This window comes from Aotus nancymaae, unplaced genomic scaffold (genome assembly GCF_030222135.1).
Source record: "Aotus nancymaae isolate 86718 unplaced genomic scaffold, 86718_ANA_hifiasm-v0.15.2.pri h1tg000001l, whole genome shotgun sequence".
Taxonomy (NCBI): Eukaryota; Metazoa; Chordata; class Mammalia; order Primates; family Aotidae; genus Aotus; species Aotus nancymaae.
The window spans coordinates 9,235,514-9,259,555 of NW_026988412.1; the positions used below are offsets into that span (position 1 = coordinate 9,235,514).

The window sequence follows — 24,042 nt, forward strand, 5'->3', positions numbered from 1 at the left end:
TACAGTTGCATCATCGTCAACAGTGACAGTTTGACTTCCTGTTTCCGATTCGGATGTCCTTTCTTTCTTTCCCTTGTCTGATTGCTCTGGCTGGGACTTCTAGTACTACGTTGAATAGAAATGGTGAAAGTGAGCATCCCCGTTGTCTTGTTCCAGTTCTCAGGCAGAATGCTTTCAACTTTTTCCTGTTCAGTATATTGTTGGCTGTGGGTTTATCATAGATGGCTTTTATTACCTTATGATGCATCCCTTCTATGCCGATTTTCCTGAGGGTTTTCATCATAAAGTGCTGCTGGATTTTGTCAAATGCTTTCTGCTTCTCTTGAGATGACCATGGGATTTTTGTTTTTAATCCTGTTTATCTGGTGTATCACATTTATGGACTTGGGTATGTTAAACCATCTCTACATCCCTAGTATGAAACCCACTTGATCATGGTGGATTATCTTTTTGATATGCTATTGGATTTGGTTAGCTAGTATTTTGTTGAGGATTTTTGCATCTATGTTCATGAGAGATGTTGGCCTGTAGTTTTCTTTTATTTTGTTATGTTTTCCCTGGTTTTGGTATTATGTGATACTGGTTTTAAAGAATGTTTTAGGGTGGATTCCCTCTTTATCTTTTGGAATAGTTTGAATAGGATGGGTGCTATTTCTTCTTTGAATGTCTGATAGAATTCAGCTGCGGGTTGATTTTTCATTAGTGTAAAGCACCAGATCTATAAGATGATTTCCAGTGACAAATATTCTTGTCAAAATTGATGACAAACTCATTCAAACATAGACAGTAAAGAAGAAATGTTAATTGTCTCTTTGATCACCAAAGATGTGAACTTGTATTACTCTTTCCTCTGCAACAAACAAATAAACTTCCATAGCAATGAGCTTGGAACTGTTTGCACATTGTGAAATGCCAGCACCTTGATGGGCCTTAATGATTTGATAATTCAGTTTTTCATTTTGGAAATGAGGAATCAAATACCTGTAGAGAGTTTTGTTAAGGTCACACCAAGACTTAGGGCATGGGGCAAGGTTCATGTCTCCTGATTCCTGGTCCTGTACTCTTTGTCTAAACCTCCATCTCCATGGCCATGTTCACTTAAAAGGGGAAATTCACAGAATGTTCCAGATGAGACCAAAGATAAGAAAGCCTATCCCTGTAAAAATCTATTACATAGCAAGTCTCCATGGATGATAACAATGACAGGTTCTTGTCACGTCTGTGTCTGTGACAATTTGAATTATAATCATAGTAAGAGATAGAAAATACACTTCAGTTAGTTCATCTGCATACTTAATCTTAAAAATGAGATATTTAATATTCACAGATTTGATGTATTTCTCACTTTCAAAACTTTTGTGGCACACATGAATGTCCTCAAATCTATGTTACTTGCCCATGCCTGAATGAAAGTGACACTGGGCTTTGGGGAAAGTGAGACTTCATGTGGAAAAGTTAATCTTTATGCCAAATGTAGCTGGAAGTTGGTGCAGTGCTAACTACGTTTCCAAATTTGATTTTATACCTAGGATGACTCTAAGGTTTAGCTCTTGAGTGACAACAGGACAACAGCTTCTATTAGGGATGTATTCTAATTTTAATCACTGGCTGCTTCATATTGGTCACCAACAAGGAACTCTGTCTTGTTCCTTTAGTCAGCTGCTATTTCAGGAGGATCTAGTGTGTTGCAAACTCTGGGCTAGGTTCAGAGCAGGTGTTCATAGATATTGTGTGGCACGGGCTTAAGTTGCCCTATCAGGGGTCTAAAGGTAGCTCATTACTCCCATCATAATCCAGCTAGGTTGTCCTGAAGAGTTGCTGCTTTATGCCTCTAACAAATCAAACTCGGAAGAGAGTTGCTTATTTGTTTGTGAGTATATTTCTCAGTGACAGCTGTTCTTATAAGGCCTTGGGAGCTGCTATTAATTTTGAGTAGTCAGAAATGCTTCCATCTAGTCAGATGTGAGAATTATGGGAGCCTTTTGATGAGTTTTTATTATTTGCATTTCTCAAAAGCTGAAATGACTTAAATTTACAGCCACAAACCTGCAGGGTGCGGATGTTTCAAAAGCTGCTAGTTACCATATAGGTGCATTTACTTGCAAAAAAATAGGTTATAGCAGATTTGACCCATTAGAGTGCTATATTGAATTTTTTCTTCCAATCTTTAAAAATTGGGTGCAAATCGGGTAGCCAAATATCACAGGAGTAAAGAAAATGACTCGTAAATGAAGAGTGACAACAAAGTACACTTTTATAAGGTGTTAACAGAAGTCAAATATTTTCCTTTTATTAATAAAGACTCTACAACTTTATTAGTTCTCAATTTTCTTTCAGTGATTTATAACCCAGTTTTAGCTGCTCAATTGTTAAAAATCATAAAAGCTAGGCAAGTCTTTTTATTACTCGTTTTAATTTCTTTTCTATATTTCAGGGCTGCCATTATTTGTAACCAAAGTAATAGCGATGCCATTTATCACAATGGCTTATGCTGTCTGTCGCCTCCACCACCACCTGCACTTAATACAGGGTCTGGCTTAACTAAAATGTGAACTTTGCCAGGAGAAAAGGCTTTCAATAAAAGGAAACTTTTCCATTACGTTTAATTTGTCTTCTTGATGGCAGCAGACTGGCTGACCCATCTTATTATAATGTAATAAACATTGAAGTCAGGATTTGAGCCTGATGACTCTTAGAAGAAAATTGGGCTGTGTCAGTTCACTGGGAATCAGAAAGAGGAAAATCAACCTATAGATGAAAATTTCACTCTGAGATCATTAAGAATTATTACAGTATCAGCAGAGAATGCTGACTATATTTCTAATATGTCTAATATGCATACATATACATATAGCTAGCCAACTTGCTAGATGGATGATACTCAATGCTTTCATAATTCCCAACTCTGGGATTCACAAATAATTATAAAGGAATTTATAATATAATATGGCTTATAATGTTTAAGCAAATACGAATTATCTCAGCTGTTTTGAAAATTCTTCATATTTTTCAACCAAAAATTTAGAGGCTTATTGGTTGAACATCCAAAATAAAGCTAATTACTTGGGTTTTTAGACTTCACGAAGCACTGAAAAAGGGAAAGACAAATTTAATTGGAAATTAGTAGGCCTCAAATTATTGATTTCATTTTCTAATGGCTTTTATTTCAGTCTTTTGTCTTTAGAATATATTTTACTTACTGAATTGCAAAACAAGCTTACCATTATGCTTTTCTTAGGCCTAAGAAATATGCTATTTTAATCCTCATTTGTTTGTTTCCTGTGTGTTACTCTGCATAACCAAATTTTATAATGAGACAAAGTAGACCATCAGGCTGTTGTCAAACTCTCCTTCAGCGTTCTCTAGGCCTATCATATCTGTCACAAATATCCAATTTATTTGACCTCAGTCATCATTTTTAACTTTAATACACAGTTTTCCCATAAGAGTTCAAATATCTTTGCATCATTTCCCACTCCTGCTGTAAGGATAATAGCTCTAACAGGAAAAGTTGCCATTATAAGGATTTTCTCATGAATACTGCATTTCTGTTTGTGTCTGTTCTTTTTCTGTTCTGTAATCTCTTGAAAAGTAATATGTCTCATTATTATATCAGGCTCCATTTTCCTTCTGCACATCTGAGCCTTACTTCAAATGAGAATACTGTGAAGATTTTACAGGAAGTAAGATACCTTCCTCAAAAGCAGTATAGCCAAGAAATAGGTAAAATATCTCCACGGTATCTAAAGTGTTACTTCTAACTCTGCGTAGAGAGATTTTAATCATCAGCACCTGAGTTATAGAATTTCAGAACTGAAATGAAACTTAAACATCTAGGTTCAATTCCTTCACTTTCACAATGATGAAACTAGGAACTAGAGAAGTTTTTATACATTGCCCAAGATTATACAACCAGCTATTTGCTGAGCTGAGACTTGAAATCCAATTGCCCCAAATCTTAGGTTATTAAAAGAAAAAGACATATGGTGTTAACTCTTCCATTAAATTTGTGAAAAGAATAATCACTTTTTACTGTTTCTATAAAAAATGATGCATGTCCATTTATAAAAATTTTACATAATATGAGGAAATATAAGAAAAAAAGCAACAGATCACCCCAAAATGATTCCATAAATACAATTAATGTTACCATTTAATGAACATTAAGTGTCTAAATGAATAGGCACAGATAAAAGAATGGAGATGTAGATTGACAAAAAAGAAATTAAAATCATAGAAAAATAGGGAAAAAGAGTGAAATAACTTTAAGACATTGTGCTTATTCTAGATATGCTATTTTTAAGTACGAACATTAAATTTAATTTTACTTGAACAAAATTGAAAATGAAAACTGAAGAAATTGTTGAACTTCAAATTAAATGTTCTTCACCACATGATATACTGTTCTAAAATATATGTGACTTTAAGACTGTTTTTAAAATTGAAGTGTTAAGTTCACTAGTTTTCAAATGATGTGTTTCCATTTTATAAGTTACCAATGGACTCTTCTAACAGAGATAAAATTAACTTTATTTTCTCCCACCTTCCAATTTTTTTAAGTTATATTCTGAGATCTTTACATTGTGCTATCTTGTGGTTAGATATTTTTGGTCATCCAGTATGTTTTTGAAAGATGCACCTTGGTGTGTTTTATCCAAGTTCTTGTCTGCTTGAGAATGTGTATTTGTGGCCTGTATGCTTGAAAGGCCCTTTGGTTAGATATACATTTTTCGGGTCACGTTTCTTTTATTACATTTTATTTTGTGTTGTTATTTTCTCAGCTCTGTGTGTTACATCCTAATCTGTTTTTAATTGTGTTTGTTCTGCGCTTGTTTCTTCTACTGGGCCTTTCATTCCGATCATGTTTTTGTTTCTTCCATTTCTTTCTTAAGTCCTGGTGGCTCACATTCTGTGTGTGTGTGTGTGTGTGTGTGTGTGTGTGTGTGTGTGTGTGTGTAAGAAAGGAGCATTCAGAGGCATTGATTTTTTTTTAGGATTTTTAATTTTTTTTTCAGTTTAGAATAGCTTTAGACTGTGTTTTTGCCCTTTAACTTAACTTGTAATATTTTGTTGAAAGCTAGACCTGATATATTGGGTAAAAGGAATTGAGGTGGATTGATTTTTAGTTTGAGGTTTTATATTTATCTGGCTAAGATATAGGCTGGGTTTATTGGTTGATGTAGATGTGGTGTCCGAGGCTAGAACTGCCTCTAGTGCCCTTGTTTTTATCTGCCCTTGTTGTCTTTGGGCTTTCCTGGAGTCTTTTAAAGTAGGATCTGAGGCTTGCGGTTCTTTCAGCTGTAATCCCCTGTTCTACAGCAGCTCTATGACGTGACGGTCAGATATGGTAGGAGAAAGCCTTCTACGATCCTAGGGTAGTTTTCAGGCTTTTCCTGAGCCTGTGGTGAGTGTTTCACTTAGTCCTGGTCAGTTAGGTTCTGGTAAAACACCTTCTCTTGAGAGCAAGCCTTGTGAAGGAGAACAGAGAGCTCTGGGAGTATTTAAAAATGGTTACTTTTTCTTTCCCCGACTTGATGCCCCAACATGACAGTGAAAACACATCATTTGAAAACTAGAACTCAACTTCACAGTGAGAACCTGGTGGGACTCCTGGAGGTAAAACTCTCAAAAGTGTGGAGACCTCCCTCAAGACTGGCCCCACTCAGAGATTTTAACACTCACACTAGTCTATATTTGAGCCTCCAGCAATTCTGGAATTACTGTTTTTCCTGTTTCTACCAATACTGGCTCCAGCAGCAGCCTTCAGTGCCAGCATGAGTTGCGATTCTCTGTGTCCACCTGTCTGTCTCTGCAATCTGAGGGCAGTAGTTTGCCCTGTGATCTCATTTCTCCACTGGATCTAAGAAGAGTTGTCGATCTTCATTTTTTTTTTTCCAACTTTTTTCTTGTCATGAGGACAGGAGTGACTTTTCAGCTCCTCGTGTGTAACATCAGAAAGCAGAAGTCTTATTTTAGAATACTTTTAGATTTATAGAAAAAAACTCTGAATATAGTACAGAGTTCTCATATATCATACTCAGTTTCCCCTAGTATTAACATCATCCGTTAGCATAGTACTTTTGTCATAACTAGTGAACCAATACTGGTACATTATTATTAACTAATGTCTATACTTTATTGATATTTTCTTAGTTTTTACCTAATGGCCTTTTCCTGTTCCAGGATCCCACCCAAGACACCCTATTTTATTTAGTCACTATGTCTCCTTAGGCCCCTCTTCACTGTGTCAGTTTCTTATACTTGCCTTGTTTTCAGTGACCTTGACACTTTTGAGTAAGCGTTATTCATTTTTGGGAGGGAGACCACAAAGGTAAAAATGCCATTTTTATCATATCATATCAAGGATGTACACTATCAGTATGACTTACCACTGTTGATACTTGATCACCTGGCTGAAGTTTCTCCACTGTAAAGTTACTTGTTTTCCTTCCTTTCCATGCTATAGTATTTGGAAGGAAGTCACTATGCAGAGCACACATTTCAGGAGTGGGGAGATAATGGGCTACTTTATTGAGGGTGAAACATCTACATAAATTATTTGGAATTATTCTGAAATGATAATTGAGTTACCCATTTATTTATTCTCATTCTATTTTGGGTTATCCACCAATACTTTATTTTTCAAAGTGAATCTGAGTCCCCCATTTATTTATTTATTTGATTTTTCTATTTGGGGTTATCCACCAATACTACTTCTTTTTAATTTTTTTTTTTTTTTTCAAATTGTCTCAGCTTCGGCCATTGGGAGCTCGTTCACTTGATGCCTGTGTTCCTCTGAGACACCACTTGTGTTTTTGTTTTTGAGCATGTCCGTGCTTTCTGGCACCACAGGCTGCTTCAGGCTTATTGTGGGTATTCCCTGGAATCAGCCGTTTCTCCAAGAGCTGGCTCACTTCTCTTCCTCTCATTTACCCTTACTTTCTCTTATTTCAACCTGTGTATCATTTACTTCTTTGGGATCTATTTAGAGATGGATTTTCTGGTTCCCACCTGACTATTAACAATTCTCTGAATTCCTCCCCGGGTAGCTTTGGCTGATCCAACTTACGGTGTATCCTCTGGATCTGCCTTTGCCTGTTTCATTCAATGTCACCTCACCTCACCCTTTGTACACATAGTTTCAGTTTTGGTTCCTTCTAATTATTTCTCATGTTTAAGGGAAGTGGAAGTGGACTAATTGTTGTGGAAAACATTAGTGCTTTGTGGGAGCAAGGAGGGGCAGATGCTGGGGAGAAGGAGGGCGGCTATGGTATGCACAGACCACTTAGAATTGTCCTGAAACTGTTTCACCAACTTTTTCCTTCACTTTGAGACACATCTTCTCTTGTTTTCTGGTTCAATGGGGGCTGTGGAGTTGCTCGCTGTGGACAATAAAGCCAAACACTTGCTCTCTGACCTTTGCTGCCTCCGTTGCTGGAGACAGGGGCTTCCCTGGCCACCTCCTCTTACAGCCCCTGCTCACCTTCCTCCTTGTGTGGAATTGCATCCTGATCTTTTTCTCGTTCCCATATTTAGTCTCTTTAATCCCGGCATGGGCGGACTGCAGGTGAGGGTGAGGGTGGCTCTGGGCTGCCCTTGCCTCCCGTCATCTCTTCTCTCCATGGTGGTCCCGTGGATGCTGCTGCCTGACCAACAGTTTGAGTTGTGGTGGTTTCCCAGTTCAGGGACAGGGTTTGTGGTGGTAGTGGTGCTTTTGAAGAAGGTGAGAGGAGCAAATCAAGTCTTTGCTCCACCATCTTTAACCAGAATGGTTCCATCAGTTTTTATCGTTTGCAGAAAGATTATTTTTGGTACAGTCACACTTTTCAATATGAGACTGTCTCCAAAAACATAAGGAGAAATGATGGTGCTTGTTCTTTATGAAATCTAACAGAAAGAAAGAAATTCTTTTTCCTCCATTACTGAATCCCAAGTATCTTGAAAATTTTTATGTAATTCAGAAATACTTACCTGAGACTTTTTAGAATGTAGTTGTTGTGAAGAATATATAGAACTTCAGGAACTTCACTTTTCTTGAAATATAGGACACTGTGTTTCCTTTGTCTGGGTCTACAGAGGAAATCGAAGAGGAGTCTCTCCGCCTATAGATTGTCATTCACTGTTCCTGATGGTACTTCTCACGAAAATTAAAACTGGAATATCTGTCCTATTAGAAAAATGAGGCAATGAAAATGAAAATGTGTAATTATAAAGTGCTTGAGAGGGAATGAAAATGTTTAGATATTTCTGATTTCATTTTAAACCTTTTACTTAACATGAAAAGCCAAATAGAAGATGCTGCTCTGTGTGGGACAGGGGTAGAGAGATCAGGGACAATCCAGAATTGCCTCCTTTCTCAACCTCTCTTGTATTCTTGATTTGTCAGAAGTGTTACATTTCAGAAAACAGCGCTTTCAGCAAAATGGAAAAGGTGTTTTGGGTTGTAGTTTGTTTTCTTTAGTCTTCCAGGCACGATTATTTGTCCTGGCCAGTGACTCTTCTGATCTTGGTAAATTGTTCACTTTTTAAAACTATTAGGCAGTTTAAATCATTCACACTTCAGAAATGAAACCTACAGAGAATTGCTTTTGTTGATCTACTTTGAAATAAATGATGCAGTAGCTTTGCATTTGTGAAGAGAAAAAAGTCCAGGCCTCTTCTGTACTCTGGGCATCTAACCTGTGGTAAGGGTTTTGCTATATTTTTATTTTAGAATGAAGTGGTAATTCCTGCCCTTGCTCTCCATCTTCTTCATCCCACTCAGCAGGTCAGCATCAGGGCCCTCATTTTTCAGGGACTCCTTTATTTGCACTGAGGAAGCCAATCCAAGTTAAAATGATACTTTTCTTTTCTTTTTAGCAGATGGACTTAGGAATGTGACCTTATCTTCTATGTCAGCTATTATTGTTCCCCAAATGACTTCTTGTGCCACCTGCCCTGCTATCCCAACTCTTTTGCTATTTTAATGTAGTGTGCTTTAAAAGATAAGACACTTGTAGTTTTTGTTTTACTTTTGAGTGCCTTAAGAAAAATATTCTTTTGAAATAGATTGGCTTAGATATAGCTGATCAGCAACCATCAAATAGAGATACTGTCACTTGGCAGATAATGCAGCTGATGGAAAATGAAGCGACCCTAGCAGTCACTTAAGTGTCAAAGTTTTATGCAGGATTTAGCTAGATGAAATTGCTGATATTCAACAGTTTTTAGCTTACAGAATTGGCAGTTTCATCTTGTTCAACCTGAGCTTATAGATAGCAAGGCCTAAACGGCACTGTTAAGATTCTCTAAAGAGGAGACATGGAGGTGGTTTCCACTGTATCAGACGGAAGGGACTCGCTCACGTTGCAGTTGAAGCTGTTTCTGATGTAAATGCCATTATTTTAATGGGGCATGTTTTTCCTATACTTTACATCATGGCCTTGGCTTTCTACTTTGGCTTGTTTGTATCCCAGCGCCACCTATAGGACCTGTGCCCATTAGCTCACATTTCTGTTGTGACCACATTGGAACTTGTGCACCTGTTCCTCTTCTCCATCCTACCCATACTTTATTGTAAGGATAGCCACCATTATTCTTAGTTTTTACATGGAGAGGGGTAAGATGATAGTTGCTAACTAATTTTGTATGTCCTGGAATGGACTTCCGGGGAACTCCAGCCCCACCCTGCTTCCTGCCATTCCCCACTGCTTTACTGACCCTGGGCTGGGGTTCAGGTCCTCGGCAGGGTCCCCCGACAACTCCTATTGAAACTGTTGATGACTGCCTTGGAGCGGCATGTTTATGTTTCTGGTTACATACACCTAGGAGGAATTACTATCTTTCGTCTTTACCCTAGAGCCCCAAAGACTTTGTGACAGTGTCTTTCATGCACTGCAGATGCCCTTTACCCAGAATTATCCTCAGAGGCCTGGAGTTGGTCCTGACGTTGCCCCCATGACTGTGAGCCTTTCCAAGTCACTTAGCTCTTGACCTGGGTGTCTTTAACTCTAAAGTCAGACAGTTGAATATCCTGCTCCTGTGATTATAGGCCTGAAATTCACTTAAAATTGACCTTTTCCTCCTAAACTATGAACAACAGTGTTGCACATAATTTATACATAGTTATTACATGGACAGAATATTAATAGCACAGAATGCTTGCCTCCCTCTGGGTCTGGAGAGGGAGCGCCACTGTTGACTAGGAGGAGAGGTGAATGCTTCACGTCCCTGCTTCCACTGCCTGAGTCCTTTTATTGCATGATTTCTGATTGAGCATGTGCGTGTGACTATAAATTTCCTCTGACAGAAACCACATCACCTCATCAGCCACATAAGAAAATGACAAAACAACCAACTGTGAAAATATGCTTGCCAAGCATCGGGGGAAGCAGGAGGAGCATTTGTACTGGAAAAGATGGAGGCTGGAGGGAGCCAGAACATAATCTATGCTGTACCTGTCTTCTCTGAGCTGCAACATGGGGGGAGTGTGTTTGTGCCAGTGAGGCCAGGTTCCGGAAAACCCTTTGCTCCTTGAAGCCATGTCACCATGGCTTCCCAGTGGATGGAGAGAGGCCACAAGGGAATGAGGACATGCCACTTTCTCAGTAATTACATCTCTAACAGCTAATAATAGAGCTAAAGTCCATTCAGTAGTTCTTCACGGAATCCTGGTGTTTGGTTTCATTTTCTGTTTGTTTGGTTTTTTTTCAGCAGAGAATACTCAGGCTCAGAGAAGCATAGCTAGTTAGCTGGTTAGTGGTCAAGCCAAGATTCAGACTGGGTCTGTCTTGCCTCAGTGCCCATGTTCTTTTACTTTACCTTGAACTGATTTTAAAGTTGGTTGTCAGCCAACTAAACACTGGCGAGAAACAGAGAAGAGGAAGTCCATCCCATGGTGTTACCTTCAACCCACGCCAAGGTTTCTCTGCTTTGATAGAAAGAACACTAGGGGGAAAGAGACAAACATCTGCCCAACTTCAATCAACTTTTAAGAAAGGCTATAAAGTGTCAAAGACACCTGTAAGAGATGAAAAGGGAAAATTATTCTTACTAAGGAAAAGCAGACAACTAATTTTAAAATGGACAAAAGAGTTGAACAGACACTTCCTAAAAATGACTAACCGGATGGTCGATGAGCAGGTGGAAAGATGTTTGACATCATTAGTCATCAGAGAAACGCAAACGTGAGCCACAGTAGACATGAGCACATACCCGCCAGCGTTGCTGAGGACAACCATAGTACCAAGTGCTGGTGAAGATCTGGAGCAACCACATCTCTCAGTCACTTCTGGTAGCATCTCAGTTGATAAAACCTTTTTGGAAACCATTTGATAGTTTCAAATACAGCTGAACACACACACACTATATAACCCGGCATTTCCAACACTTAAGAGTGTGACCATAAGAAATATGTACATATGTTTGGCTGGGTGCGGTGGCTCACGCCTGTAATCCCAGCACTTTGGGAGGCCAAAGTGAGTGGATCACGAGGTCAGGAGTTCAGGACCAGCTTGGCCAAGATGACGAAACCCCATATCTACTAAAAATACAAAAATTAGCTGGGCGTGGTGGCAGGCACCTATAATCCCAGCTACTCAGGAGGCTGAAGCAGAGAGTTGCTTTAACCTGGGAGGTGGAGGTTGCAGTGAGCCAAGATCACACCACTGCACTCCAGCCTGGGCTATAGAGCAAGACTCCATCTCAAAAAAAAAAAAGAAATATGTACGTATGTTCATCATAAGATCTATAGGAAAGTGATCATAGCAGCACAATTTCTAGTATCCAAAAACAGGAAACTAACAAAAAGCCCAACAGCAAGATAATGAACACATACATTACGGAATGTTCACATCGTGCAATACGTACCGCAGTGAAAATCAGCAAACTATCGCTATACATAACAACATGGTTGGATCTCACAAACATGGTGCTCAACAAAAGGAGGCAGACACAGAAGACTGCGTAGTGTATGACATCTGTTACGTGAAGTTAAAAAGTAGGAAAAACCAAGAAATGCTGTTAGAAGTGTCAGGCCTGCGTTCACTTTTGTAGGGGTGAGAGGGAATGCCTGGCAGGGAGCAAGTACAGTTCTTGGGGTGCTGGCAGTGTTGTGTTTCTTGATCCAAGTGCTGGTTACGTAGTGTGTTCAGATTTTGAAAACACATCCAGTTCTTCCCTTGTGATATGTGCACTTTTCTCTATGTATATTATACTTTAATATGATGTTTTTAAAGTACTATATATACAGATGCTAGTCTTTAATTTTTGACTCCCAGTGTGGCAATATAAATTTAAATCAACTTAGTGATTTGCATAGGCATAAAATTGGAATTTTGTGACATATTGTGCCCTACATTGTGAGAGAAATGCTCACTTTTTCTTGATAATGCTTCATTGGCTTCAATTTGTCTGGTCCTGACAAGTTAAGAAAGGAAGGAAATAGTGAATTCGGCAACTGCAGCAATTATTGCCACTTAGCAAGCATTCAGCCAAGCCAGCGCTGGCTGGTCAGAGTCTCACCAGATTACAGAATCTTGTCTGGAAATCTGTAGTAAAACTTATTATTTATAATTTTTGTACCTCCAAGAAGAAAAGCATAAGAAAAATCCTATGAAATGCTAAGATCGGGCAAAAACGAATTCTGAACGTTCACTTTTAGAAAACAAGGTGAAAATATGCAAACAGAAGTCCTCTTTTCACATGGGCAGTCTTCATTCGCAGTGTAACTGAAAAGGCAATACTGAATATTTACAGAACCTTAGCAATTGTCTGAAAACGATTTTACAAAATGTTCAGGTGTGTAGGTTGAATTTTCAAATTCTTATTTCAACACAAAACTAATTGAATTCTAGCAAAGAAGCGGACTGAAAGAACAAAGATGTGTTTTAAAAAACAAAAAATATAAAACACCACCTGACACAGTCTGATACGTCATCTGAGACAGAATGTTGAGCATCAGTTCTGTTCTTCCGTGGAGTTCCCATTGTCCTGTCTTCTCCTTTGACCATTGGGGAATCTGACCTAAGGTTGACTGATCTCTTAAAGGTCACACCGTTGGTGATAAAGCAAGGCAGGACCCACCATCTCTAAACTTGCAGCCTCTTTCCTTTCACCCCATGGAAGAGATTTTAAGTAATAGATTAATAATAGCCCAACAATTAATAGGTGTGGTATTAATGCATGTCTTTTAAAATGTCTATTTCAGCTTGCTGCCCTTGAATTTCCTCCAAAGAAACTATTTGGAAATAAGGATGAACGTGTGGTTGCTGAGAGGCGAAGTCGCTTAGAGGTAACAGAATTAAGCTGTTTTTGCTCTGTGTAGGTAGAAAATGTGCCATCTAATTGACCAGTAAGAATTGTTTGTTAAATACCGTTACATTTGTTCACAAGTGTGAAGGTGCTGCCTCGTTAACACAGGAGATGGCAGCAGTAGATTATGAAGTTGTGACATCAGCTTGTTTAAGATACAAGTCCTTATCTTCCTCTGGTCTAGCGGAACATTTTTCTTATTTTTAAGAAGATGCATTTATTCTAAGGGTTAGGAAGCAGGATGTGAGTGAGAACTAAATATTCACCATAGACAGATGGTATGTGATACAGGATGAGAGTACAAAGCTTGCTGCAAAAACTTGGAATTAATTAACTGAAGATTTATAGTATTACATCATTGTTGCTTTTTCAAGAGAGTTGGAAGCAAAAAGACACATACCTATTTTAGTCATGGGTAGGTTTCATTTTGACTTATTTTAACTTAATCTCCCAAGCACTCTGGTTTAACACAACTGTCGTTTTTCTGACTGCCTCACTGCCAATGCACATTGTTGACTGCTTTATCTAGTTTATATTTCTTTTTTGGGATATAGTTGCTTGTTTGGTTGGAGACGCTAATGAGGCTGAGTCTTTTCGCCAAGGCAGGGACCAATTGTCTTCTTTGAGAATGGGGAAAGCATGATCGTGGCTAGTCCTTGCTTGTTGGTCACTCTCTTGCCATTGTGAACCACTGAGGCAGACAAGGGACAGAAGTACAAATAGCTGATGACAGCCTAGTGTCAGCAGGCTTTCAGGGGGACTCTCAAACTTCCCCTTGCTACTTCTTTTGTTTCTGTTTTTGTTTTGTTTGAGGCAGAGTATCACTCTGTCACCCAGGCTGGAGTGCAATGGCACGATCTCGGCTCTCTGCAGTCTCCACCTCCCAGGTTCAAGCGAGTCTCCTGCCTCAGCCTCCCGAGTAGCTGGGATTTCAGGTGTGCACCACCATGCCCAGCTAGTTTTTGTATTTTTAGTAGGACTAGGTTTCACCATGTTGGCCTGGGTGGTCTCAAACTCCTGACCTCAAGTGATCCTCCTGCCTTGGCCTCCAAAGTGCTAGGATCACAAAGGTGAGCCACTGCACCCAGCCCTTTGCTACTTCTTTAAGAGTAATAATAGTAACACCTATTGGAAATAAAGTCTAATAGGGAAAGGCCTGAGAGAGCCCTTTCTGGATTGTGAAGTGCTATATAAAAAGTAGGTATTCTCATTCCTGGTGACACCCAGTTAAAATTGGCTTCCCATGGCATGCACCTAATGCCAGAGAACAAGGATTAGGGAAATATTTAGAGGCTGGAGGTTCCCGTGAGGGCAGAAGGAGAGAAGTGGGAGCCAAAGAGAAATTGAAGACTGGGAGGTTGTTGTCCATGAGGAGCATTTTAGAGTTCTGAGATCTTGAATATAGAACCACTCAGAGAAAAGAGGAGTTTCAGGGTGCAGCCATGCTTAGAGGCATCTGAAGAAGTAATTCCTCCTAGGAAGGCATGCTCCTGATTCCCAACTAAAGAATTTGTCTTCAAGGAAAAGATTATTGCGGTGAGTCTGCTTGATCAAATTTTCTCAAAGATTTGATGGTATCATACAAAAAAATTAAAAATAGCAGTAGAACCAGGGATGATTTTCTTTACCTAACTCTTCCCTGCCTTCATTAACTAGACCTGCCTTTAATGGAGACATGGAGAATGATGGTTTATAAACTTGTTTCTATATGCCAACAGAAAATAGATAGCTGTCATCCCTGGCTACTCAGGGCTCTGGTGCGCAGCTGTGCCACGACAGGTTGGGCATTTTGTGTGCCATGCATTTGTGAGCACAACACTGGTACCCTTGGTTTTCCATTCCAACTTCCTGAGTTAGAGCAAAGTTCAGGGCACTCTTTCATTCTTAATGCTTTCAGGTGGAACCTGCATTTGTCCTTTTGGCGTCGCTCCTTCATCACTTAATCCTTCTAAACCTTCAGCTGTTGATGAGCAGAGTTTTATGTTATCTCTGCCTAGGCAAGGATCCCTTCCCTTGCCTGTGACTGCTCTTTATCTGCGGCACGATCCTTTAGAGAACAGCTTCCACACCTTATGGAGATAAGCGCTTACTTTTGAAATTTAATGCATTTCACCTAATGTTGACTATTAAATCTTAGATTATCTTCTTTTCAAGGAGCAAGTATAAGTAACCTTCACTTTAATAGAAAGTTAATCTGAGATTCTCGAGTTAATTCCCTGCAACTATTTTCATGTGAAAATGAACTTTTTCTGAAAAAAGTTCTGAACTTTTTCATTTTCATATGAAAATCAACGTAGTTATTTTCCCTGAACTTCCCATTTAATTCAACAAACATTCATTTCATTCCTTAATACATGCTGGAGACAGTGCTAGGTGTTATATAGAATACAAAAACAAATGACGTATTTCGTTTCCTCTAAGTGCATATGTTTAAATTCCTATATGAAACTTTACCTAGTGCATAATATAAATACTTAAACACATATGGATTCCAGTAGGACACATCTGCACTAGCTAATGTGATTTCTGCTTGAAAGAAATTATCTGACCAATTATTTATATTCAGAAATGCAGCTTTCTAAACCTCACCGTGATACAGCTGCATAAAAGCACGGTTTTAAGTAGGCATTCAATTTTTTTATCTTTCTTGCTATTAAAATATTTCTAAGATTTGGACCTCGTGTTTGAGTTTATTAGCAAAAGGTATAAAATGTTTTCACATTAAAGACGTAGACACCATTTTGACACTCTCAAGTTATGAAAGTTAAATCTGTTAAAATATTTATTTTTAAAAATGACGAATAGGAACAGAAATTTCTCACTGTTGTCGGATGTTCTGGAGATTAATTTTTTTTTTTTTTACCTTGGAGCGAGGAGTATTGGTTGTGTGTCTGGTGGTGGGTGGTGACGGTGTGGGGGCTGGAAATTGTAACATTTGACATATTGCACCATTTAAAGGCTGGATAAGAATGTGATGACTGTAAGATGGTAAGTAGAGGAGTATAAATTGGATCATGAGTGTAATCTTACTGCCAGCCTTCTGTCTGCTCCACTGATACCTGGCCAACTTTGGTTTGTAGCTGGAGCCACTTTTTCCAGAATCTGACTAATAATTGCTTTACATCTCAAGCTCAAATGCTCCCCAGCATTTTTGTTCAAAAAAAAACTGTAGAATTTTTGAAGATTTCTAACATGGGTAGGTCTCCCTAGGCTGCCATCCTGGTCCAGCTCAACCAGTTCAGTGTAACTGTGCATGTTGTGGGCAGACTCTGCCCTCAGGCAGTCAGAGACTTCTGCTAGTAACACTCCCCACATGTGACATGCTTCCCAGGCTCCAGACATTCCTTCCTAGCCCTGACAACTGCCTGGGAGACATGTTGGCAGATAAAAGCAGCGGAGGTAACAGGAAAAGAATGTACTCAGTCTCTGATGTGTTAGTTTGACCAAAAGGTGCTTTTTAATGTATTTTCAGTCAGCATAACTGTTGGGTCAAGCCATAAGAAACTGCCATTGTGTTGTAGACCAGAAATGGTGGCTTATCAGCAATTTCATATGCTTCACATAATGCCTACTTTCTCACATTTACTTGGTGTTTATTAAGGCCAAGCATGAGTGAAAAATGCTTGTAATATCCTGTCATGTATTTCTCACAATGAACTTGTGAGGTGAGTTCTACCATTATCTTCATCTTACGGGTGAAGGCCTATGTCTTGGGGAGGAGAAAGAAGGTCGCAAAGGTAGTAAGTGGCAAAGCCACTGTTCATACTCAGTTGTCTTTTAGAACAAACCCCTTCTTTTAATCAGCATACTCTAAGTTTGGAATGGAGTTGGTTCCTTCTGCAAAGAAATGCCATTGCTGTTGAAAAAATGTCACCTTCCACTGTTATCACTACAGTGTTAACTAAGATCCACTGTCTAGTTATTTATTGTTAAATGCCATTCCAGTTATTTAGCAATTATTGAGCACCTACTCTGTGCCAAGCAGTGTTCTAGAACTGAAGAAACTAGAACACAGGCCCCTTTCCTCTTCGCTTAACTAACCATTGGCAGGAAGGATGGTTTTTATTTATAATCTTAGTTCCTTTAAGGAAAGGTGTTTATTATGATTGTTGATTTCATATACTCATTTTATGAGTAATATAAGGTTCTGAATCTTAGTTGCTTATAGCTTTGTTTATGAGATGTCACATTGTTCTTGTGTAGATTTAAGAGTATGTCAAATTCACCAAAACATAAAAAAGGATATGTTACGTGAATTACTGAAGAACATAAGCTTAGAATATCTTTAAAGAAATTTTTATGGCTGTAAATATTATGCATATTATATAAAATATAAACATATATAAGCACACACACATACATAGTATATAAACACGTATATCCAAATGGATATCAAATTGAGCTCTAATAAATGTGGTATATAGCGTTTCTTAACAATGGACCTGAAACATCTCAAGCTGAACCGTATGGTTCTAGAATACACTGTTTCTCAAACTGCCAGTAGTGAAGGACCAATTATTTAATTCCATCACTTATCAGTACTTTTGCACAATGAATGACAATTACAAGAAAAAATGAAAAGGACATGCAAAATAGAAGCACAGTTCTTTTCCTTATTGTATGTGGATTCAACAGACTTAAAATTAGTTAAATTGCAGAAGAAGTGTCTGAAACGTGGACCACAGTTTGAGTAGCGTGGCTTTGGAACATCCATGAAACCTCTCCTCTACTTCTTTAAGAGTCCTGTCACTTTTTAACATGTATCAAAAGATATGTTTATGTCTCACATCTTCCCTGCTGTACTCTTCAGTACTTGAAGTCGGCCAGATTGAGGCCTAGTTCAATTCCTAGTCTCCCGTTATACTTCACACGTTTCACCTTCACTGAATTATCAGAAAATCTGCCCAAATTAGCCCCAAGTTAATGAGCTTTCTGTTTTGTTTTGTTTTTGTTCATTGATGAAAGGTACATTTTGGGTTACTAATTTCAGAGAACATTATTATCTACTTGGAAATATTTCTACTAATCATTTTAATAATCTGTCATTTCAAGGAGTAACTATAATTAATGAAAACAAATGAAATCCTCTAAAACCACAAAACTTTACAGAATAATACAATCACCTTTGGAAGTAAGAAGCTGAGACATCCTAGGAAATTTTCTTCAAAACTGCCTAGAAAACTGGAGCAGGCAGCAAACCAAATCTACCTCTTCTGTTCCCATTTGCATCTCCTTAGCTTGAGCATTAAGATAGATCAAAATAAATGTGATAGCTAGGAGTATGGATTGGAGCAGATCATCCCAGTTTTGAGTACTGATTCTATTACTTTGGAATTATTTAATGTCACTGTTTCAGTTTCCTTCTCTGAAAAATGAAGATAATAATACGATTTTCCTAGAGTTGTACTTAGAATTAAATGTGATTGTATACATAACACAGAATCTGGGAGTACAAAGAAAAACACTTAAAAATGTTAGTTGGTCCCGTGGTAACAGTGATGATTGTGGTGGTAGTGATGGTGATAATAAGGACAATGATGAAGCCTTATGGTGCATTTCAGAGCTGTTTTAAGAGCCAAGGGAGTGCAGAAGAGCACCACTCCCCAGCAGTCATGAAATGTAACAATAGTAGTATCTCAGTTTGTTACATTCACCTGCAAAATCAATTTCTGAGACCAGAGACACTGAAATCCTGTGACAATTCTTATTTATGATGATTCCTGGAAGATACTGGAATTCTTGCTGTAATACCAGCTTGTCTTTCAACCTATAAGATTGTAATCTGAAAAATAGAAATGATTTTCTCAAAGATTTAATCATGGTGGAGCTGTTGTCCAAAACGATAACGATTAGAGGCACAGGATCATTATGAAAGGAGCACAGTTCCTCCAGATTGACACAGTGGTTATTTACAGCTGGTTAGTTCTCTTGGCATGTCTGCCAGGTCATTGACTGCAGGACTGCCCACCGTCAAGTCCCCAGCTGACGTGTTGTATGCCCTGGGCTTCTGCCTGTGTAAAAAATAGGTTAAGTGTCTATGAGTTTCAGCCAAAAAAAATTCCAGGAATACACCTATTTTTAAAGCAATGTTAGATTTATTGATTCACCGCAACAAGAAAGAACCATGCGAACCACAGGAACCATGCAAACTTCTCAGTAAGAAGGCATTAAAAGGAAGTTATTAAGAATTTGGGCTTATATTAGCTAATTTGGGGAAGAGTGCAGGAAAGCAGGGCTTTGCTCTGGATTGGATGCTGGGGGCAGTTCTCCGATCGGGTGTATTAATAATTCTTATCCAGAAAGCAAGAAGAACAGAGTGAGGTTTAAAACATGATTGATAAACCAAGATATGGAATCAACCTAAGTGTCCGTTAATGGATGAATGACAATATGGTATATATACACAATTGAATGTTACTCAGCCTTAAAAGGAATGAAATCCCATCGTTTATAGCAATATGAATGGAACTGGAGGTCACTATGTTAAGTGTAATAAGCCAGGAACAGAAAGACAAATATTCCATGTTCTCATTCATATATGGGAGGAAAAAAAGTGGATCTCATGGGGATATAGAATAGAATGGTGGTTACCAGAGGCTGAGAAGGGGATGAGGATGGGAGAAGAGAAGTTGGTTAATGGGTACGAAAATACATAGAAGGAATAAGTTCTAGTATTTGATAATGCAGTGGGGCTCTTATAGTTCATTATAACTTATTGTATATTTCAAAATAGCTAGAAGATATGAATTGCAGTGTTCCTAACACAAAGTAAAGATAAATGAGGTGATGGATATTCCAATTACCCTGACATTACACATTTTATATAGGTATCAACCGTCACATATAGTCCCAAGGTATGTACAACTATAGCATATCAATAAAAAGTACAATTGATAAAAGCAGTGTATTAGTCCAGAAAAGGAAGTATTTGATTATATTTGATCACAGCGTTCATGTTTTTGTCTTTGTGTCTTTGATCTGTCATGATTATGGAGTCGTCTTTTTTTGATTTTTAATGTTTTGGCTTGATCCTTCATGGTCACACAGTAGCCTTGTCTGGCGCTGATATTCTTTGAAACTGTTTATGGTCCATGGGAGAACACGGCAGCTTAGCTGTGAGAATGCCAGGCCAGTTCCCAACTGCTTTGCTTTTATTTTTCTCGCAGTAAAGCGATGCCCAGAGTTTATAGGCATTGTCCTATCTAATGGGAAACCTGAACTAAGTGAAGAACTGTTCCAAAATAAAGTCTCAGTAGTTCAAATGACTTATCTGCCAAATACAGGTATTAGTAATGGCTGTCAGTATTGATACATCACCACTACCACCACCACCACCTCACAGCAAGGAGTCACCTTTCTGGCTTATGGTGCCTGCAACACACACTCTAGTTTTTTCTGACTAAAAACAATTCTGATTCTACTTTAGTTTTATTTTATTTTCAAACCTCTAATTTTCAATAATAGAATCATTTAGTTTCGATATTTTATAGAGACTTTTTGGTTTCAAAGTAAATATCAAGAGGTAAAAATCCTCAGTATTTCTGAGTTTCCTCAATCATTTACCTATTGAAAAGATATTAGGGAATTCTACATTTAATGTTCTTTTCATCTATTCTCTGCTGATCTCACAAAGCCTATAATAATAGAACCATTATCAAACATAGGCAGAGATTAAAGAAATGCTTCATAGGAAGAACTGTTTTCTTCCTCGTTTAGGTTTTTATTTCTCCTTGTGGTTATCTGGTTATTTACATTAGCAGGAGCTGTTTTCTATTATTAGTCCATTTCCACTATCACCAGTAGCAAAGCATTTTTGAAAGGTGTTATGTTCAGTGGCTGTTGGAGTCTTCAAGGAAATTGAACTGGAGCCTGGGAGCTTTTCCATGTTGGTGGTTCTTGGAGTCAGAGAAGCTGAAGATGCTGTGATCCTGAGGCTAACTGCCTGTCAAATCATTTTATACCACAGAAATCTTATGAATATGTGTTAGTGCTTTATGAATGCATCAATAAGCGAGAGTCTCCAGTTGGAGGGTAAGTGGGAAAATCTCACTTCGGTTTTCACGAGCAGTCGTTGGTTTAAGAGGAAGGCAAAATTAAGGCAACTGTTTTCAAGAATAATAACAACTTTCAAACCCAGATGGAAGCCTTGGGGAGAAAAAGGAGGGCTCACTACACTGTCATCAGACAGTTGTACTCTGCCATTTTTCTCCTTCATTCCCCAAATGACATCAGTATTGACTCAGGGAGTCAAAACCCACTGTAAGCAGAAAGTTGTTCTCCATCTTTGGGCTACCAATTTAAACTCTAAGCTGGAAATTGGGACCTTCATTTCTTTATCAATCATGTTTTAAGTCAACCAAAACATCTTAGGACTTGGAATCCTTCCCTCAGCTCAAATATCTTCTCCTCAGAGAGGCAGGCCTTCCCTGCCCACCAAGTAGAGGCAGTCTGACCCTAATGCCGTCCACCAGATCTCCCCCGTTATTTCTTGGTCACAGCATTAAGCAGTTGTTGGGAAGTTTTTTTGCTGATTGATTGGTTGGTTTTGTTTGTGAAGTAGTTTATGTTTTATGAGAAGCTAAGTTTGTGAAGACAGCGATTCCAGATGCTTCATTCACCTAGAACAGTATCAGTATCTGCCCCTTAAAAGGTCCTCAGTAGATATTTGTTCTGTGTCCAGTTAAATCTGTGTTGAACAGCAAATAGCAGATGCTTATTCTGACAAAAAAAAAATTCAAAATAAGAGCACATTTGTAAACACGGGTTTGAATGCTTGCTCTACCACATTGCAAAATGGCACTTGGCAAGTTATTTAACCCCTCTCAGCGTCACTATTCTCAGTGCAAAACAAGGATAAGAATAACTAATTTTCAGGATTGTTGAGGGGAATCAAATGAGAATAATATGTAAAAGGTACCTAATAGAAAACATAGCCTGTAATATATCCTTAGTTGATACATGATAAAGTTAAAAGCATACACTATAAAACCATTAGACCTGGTTGTGAATTATTGCTCTGCTACTTAATGACTGAGTAATCTTGGACAAGTTAATTCTGTGTGAATCTGTTTTCTCACCCATAAAAAGGAAATAATTTTACTCATCTTACACAGTTGTGAATTCATATAAAATATTTGGATAGATTCCTGACACATAGCAAACACTAGAAATGATTACTTTTTTTAAGTTGTTGCTACTTTGCAGTTTTCTTATAGTGAGTTATAGTATAATTTTACAAGTAAACATTTAAAATCCTAGCTTATGCAATAAGATAGGAAAAAATATATACTGGTTGCAAAGTAATATGTAAAACTGTGTTATTCACAGATGACATGATTGTTTATGTAGATAATTTGAAAAAATTAACAAAGAAAAAAACTCCTGGAATCGATACATGGTTATAACAAGGTTGTAGAATACATGGTTGATATATAAACATCAATAGCTGTTCTATATGCCAGCAACAAACACATGAAATTGGAAATTAATAACACAATGCCATTTACTTTAGCATCCACCAAAACTAAATACTTGTGTATAAATCCAACAAAACATGTGCAAGCTGTATATGAGTAAAATTTTAAAATTCTGTAAAAGAAATCAAAGATGAACTAATGAACAGGTATTCCATGTTCATGGTTAGGAAGACTCAATACTGTTAAGATATCAATTCATTGCAAGTTTATCTATAGATTCAACTCAGTCCCAATCAAATTCAGAAGATTGACACTACCAAACTAATACTTAATATAAACCTGCAGTAATCAAGACAGTCTGGTACTGGTGAAAGAATAGACAAATAGGCTGGACACAGTGGCTCACGCCTGTAATCCCAGCACTTTGGGAGGCTGCGGTGGGCAGATCACAAGGTCAGGAGTTCGAGACCAGCCTGGCCAATATGGTGAAACCCCATCTCTACTAAAAATACAAAAATTAGCCGGGCATGGTGGCAGATGCCTGTAATCCCAGCTACTCGAGAAGCTGAGGCAGGAGAATTGCTTGAACCTGGGAGGTGGAGGTTGTAATGAGCCCAGATTGTACCACTGCACTCCAGCCTGGGCAAGAGTAAGACTCTGTCTCGGAAAACATGGGCAAAAGACCTGAACAGACATCTCACCAAAGAAGTTACACAGATGGCAAATAAGTATATGAAGACAGGCTTGATAACATATGTCATTAGGAAATTGGAAATGAAAACAAGATACCACTATACACCTAATAGAATGGCCAAAAGGTGGAACATAAACAGCACCAAATGCCGGTGAGGATGTGCAACATCAAGCACTGTCATGATTGCTGGTGTTCGCAAGATTTTGGCGGTTTCTTACAAAACTAAACATACTCTTACCATACGATCCAGCCCTCTCACTCTTTGGTATTGACCCAAAGAAATTGAAAATGTGCGCTCTCGAAAATCTGCACATACATGTTTATAGTAGTGTTAATCATAATTGCCAAAGTGTGGATATAACCAAGATGTCCTTCAGTAGGTCGATGGATAAACTGTGGTACATCCAAACAATAGAATGTTATGAAGCACTAAAAAGAAACAAGCTTTCAAGCCATGAAGAGATTTTGGCAGAACCTTGAATGCATGTTACTAAGTAGAAGAAGACAAGTTGAAAAGATTATATGGTGTATGATTCTAACTATATGGCACTTTGGAAAAGATACAATGATCGAGACAATAAAAGGATCAGTGGTTGCTGGGGATTTGAGGGAGGGGAGAGATGAATAGACAGAGATCAAAGG

At 38.3% G+C, this 24,042-nt stretch overlaps 1 protein-coding gene across 4 annotated transcripts in view; it reads left to right on the top strand.

Annotated features, from left to right (window-relative positions):
- Positions 1-24,042, top strand: part of KIF16B (kinesin family member 16B) — a 300,381-nt gene that overhangs the window by 248,379 nt on the left and 27,960 nt on the right. For all 4 annotated transcript variants that reach the window (XM_064377627.1, XM_064377706.1, XM_064377592.1 and 1 more), the window contains one exon: positions 13,187-13,270. In XM_064377627.1, coding sequence (XP_064233697.1) covers positions 13,187-13,270 — 84 coding nt within the window. The remainder of the gene's footprint in view (positions 1-13,186; positions 13,271-24,042) is intronic.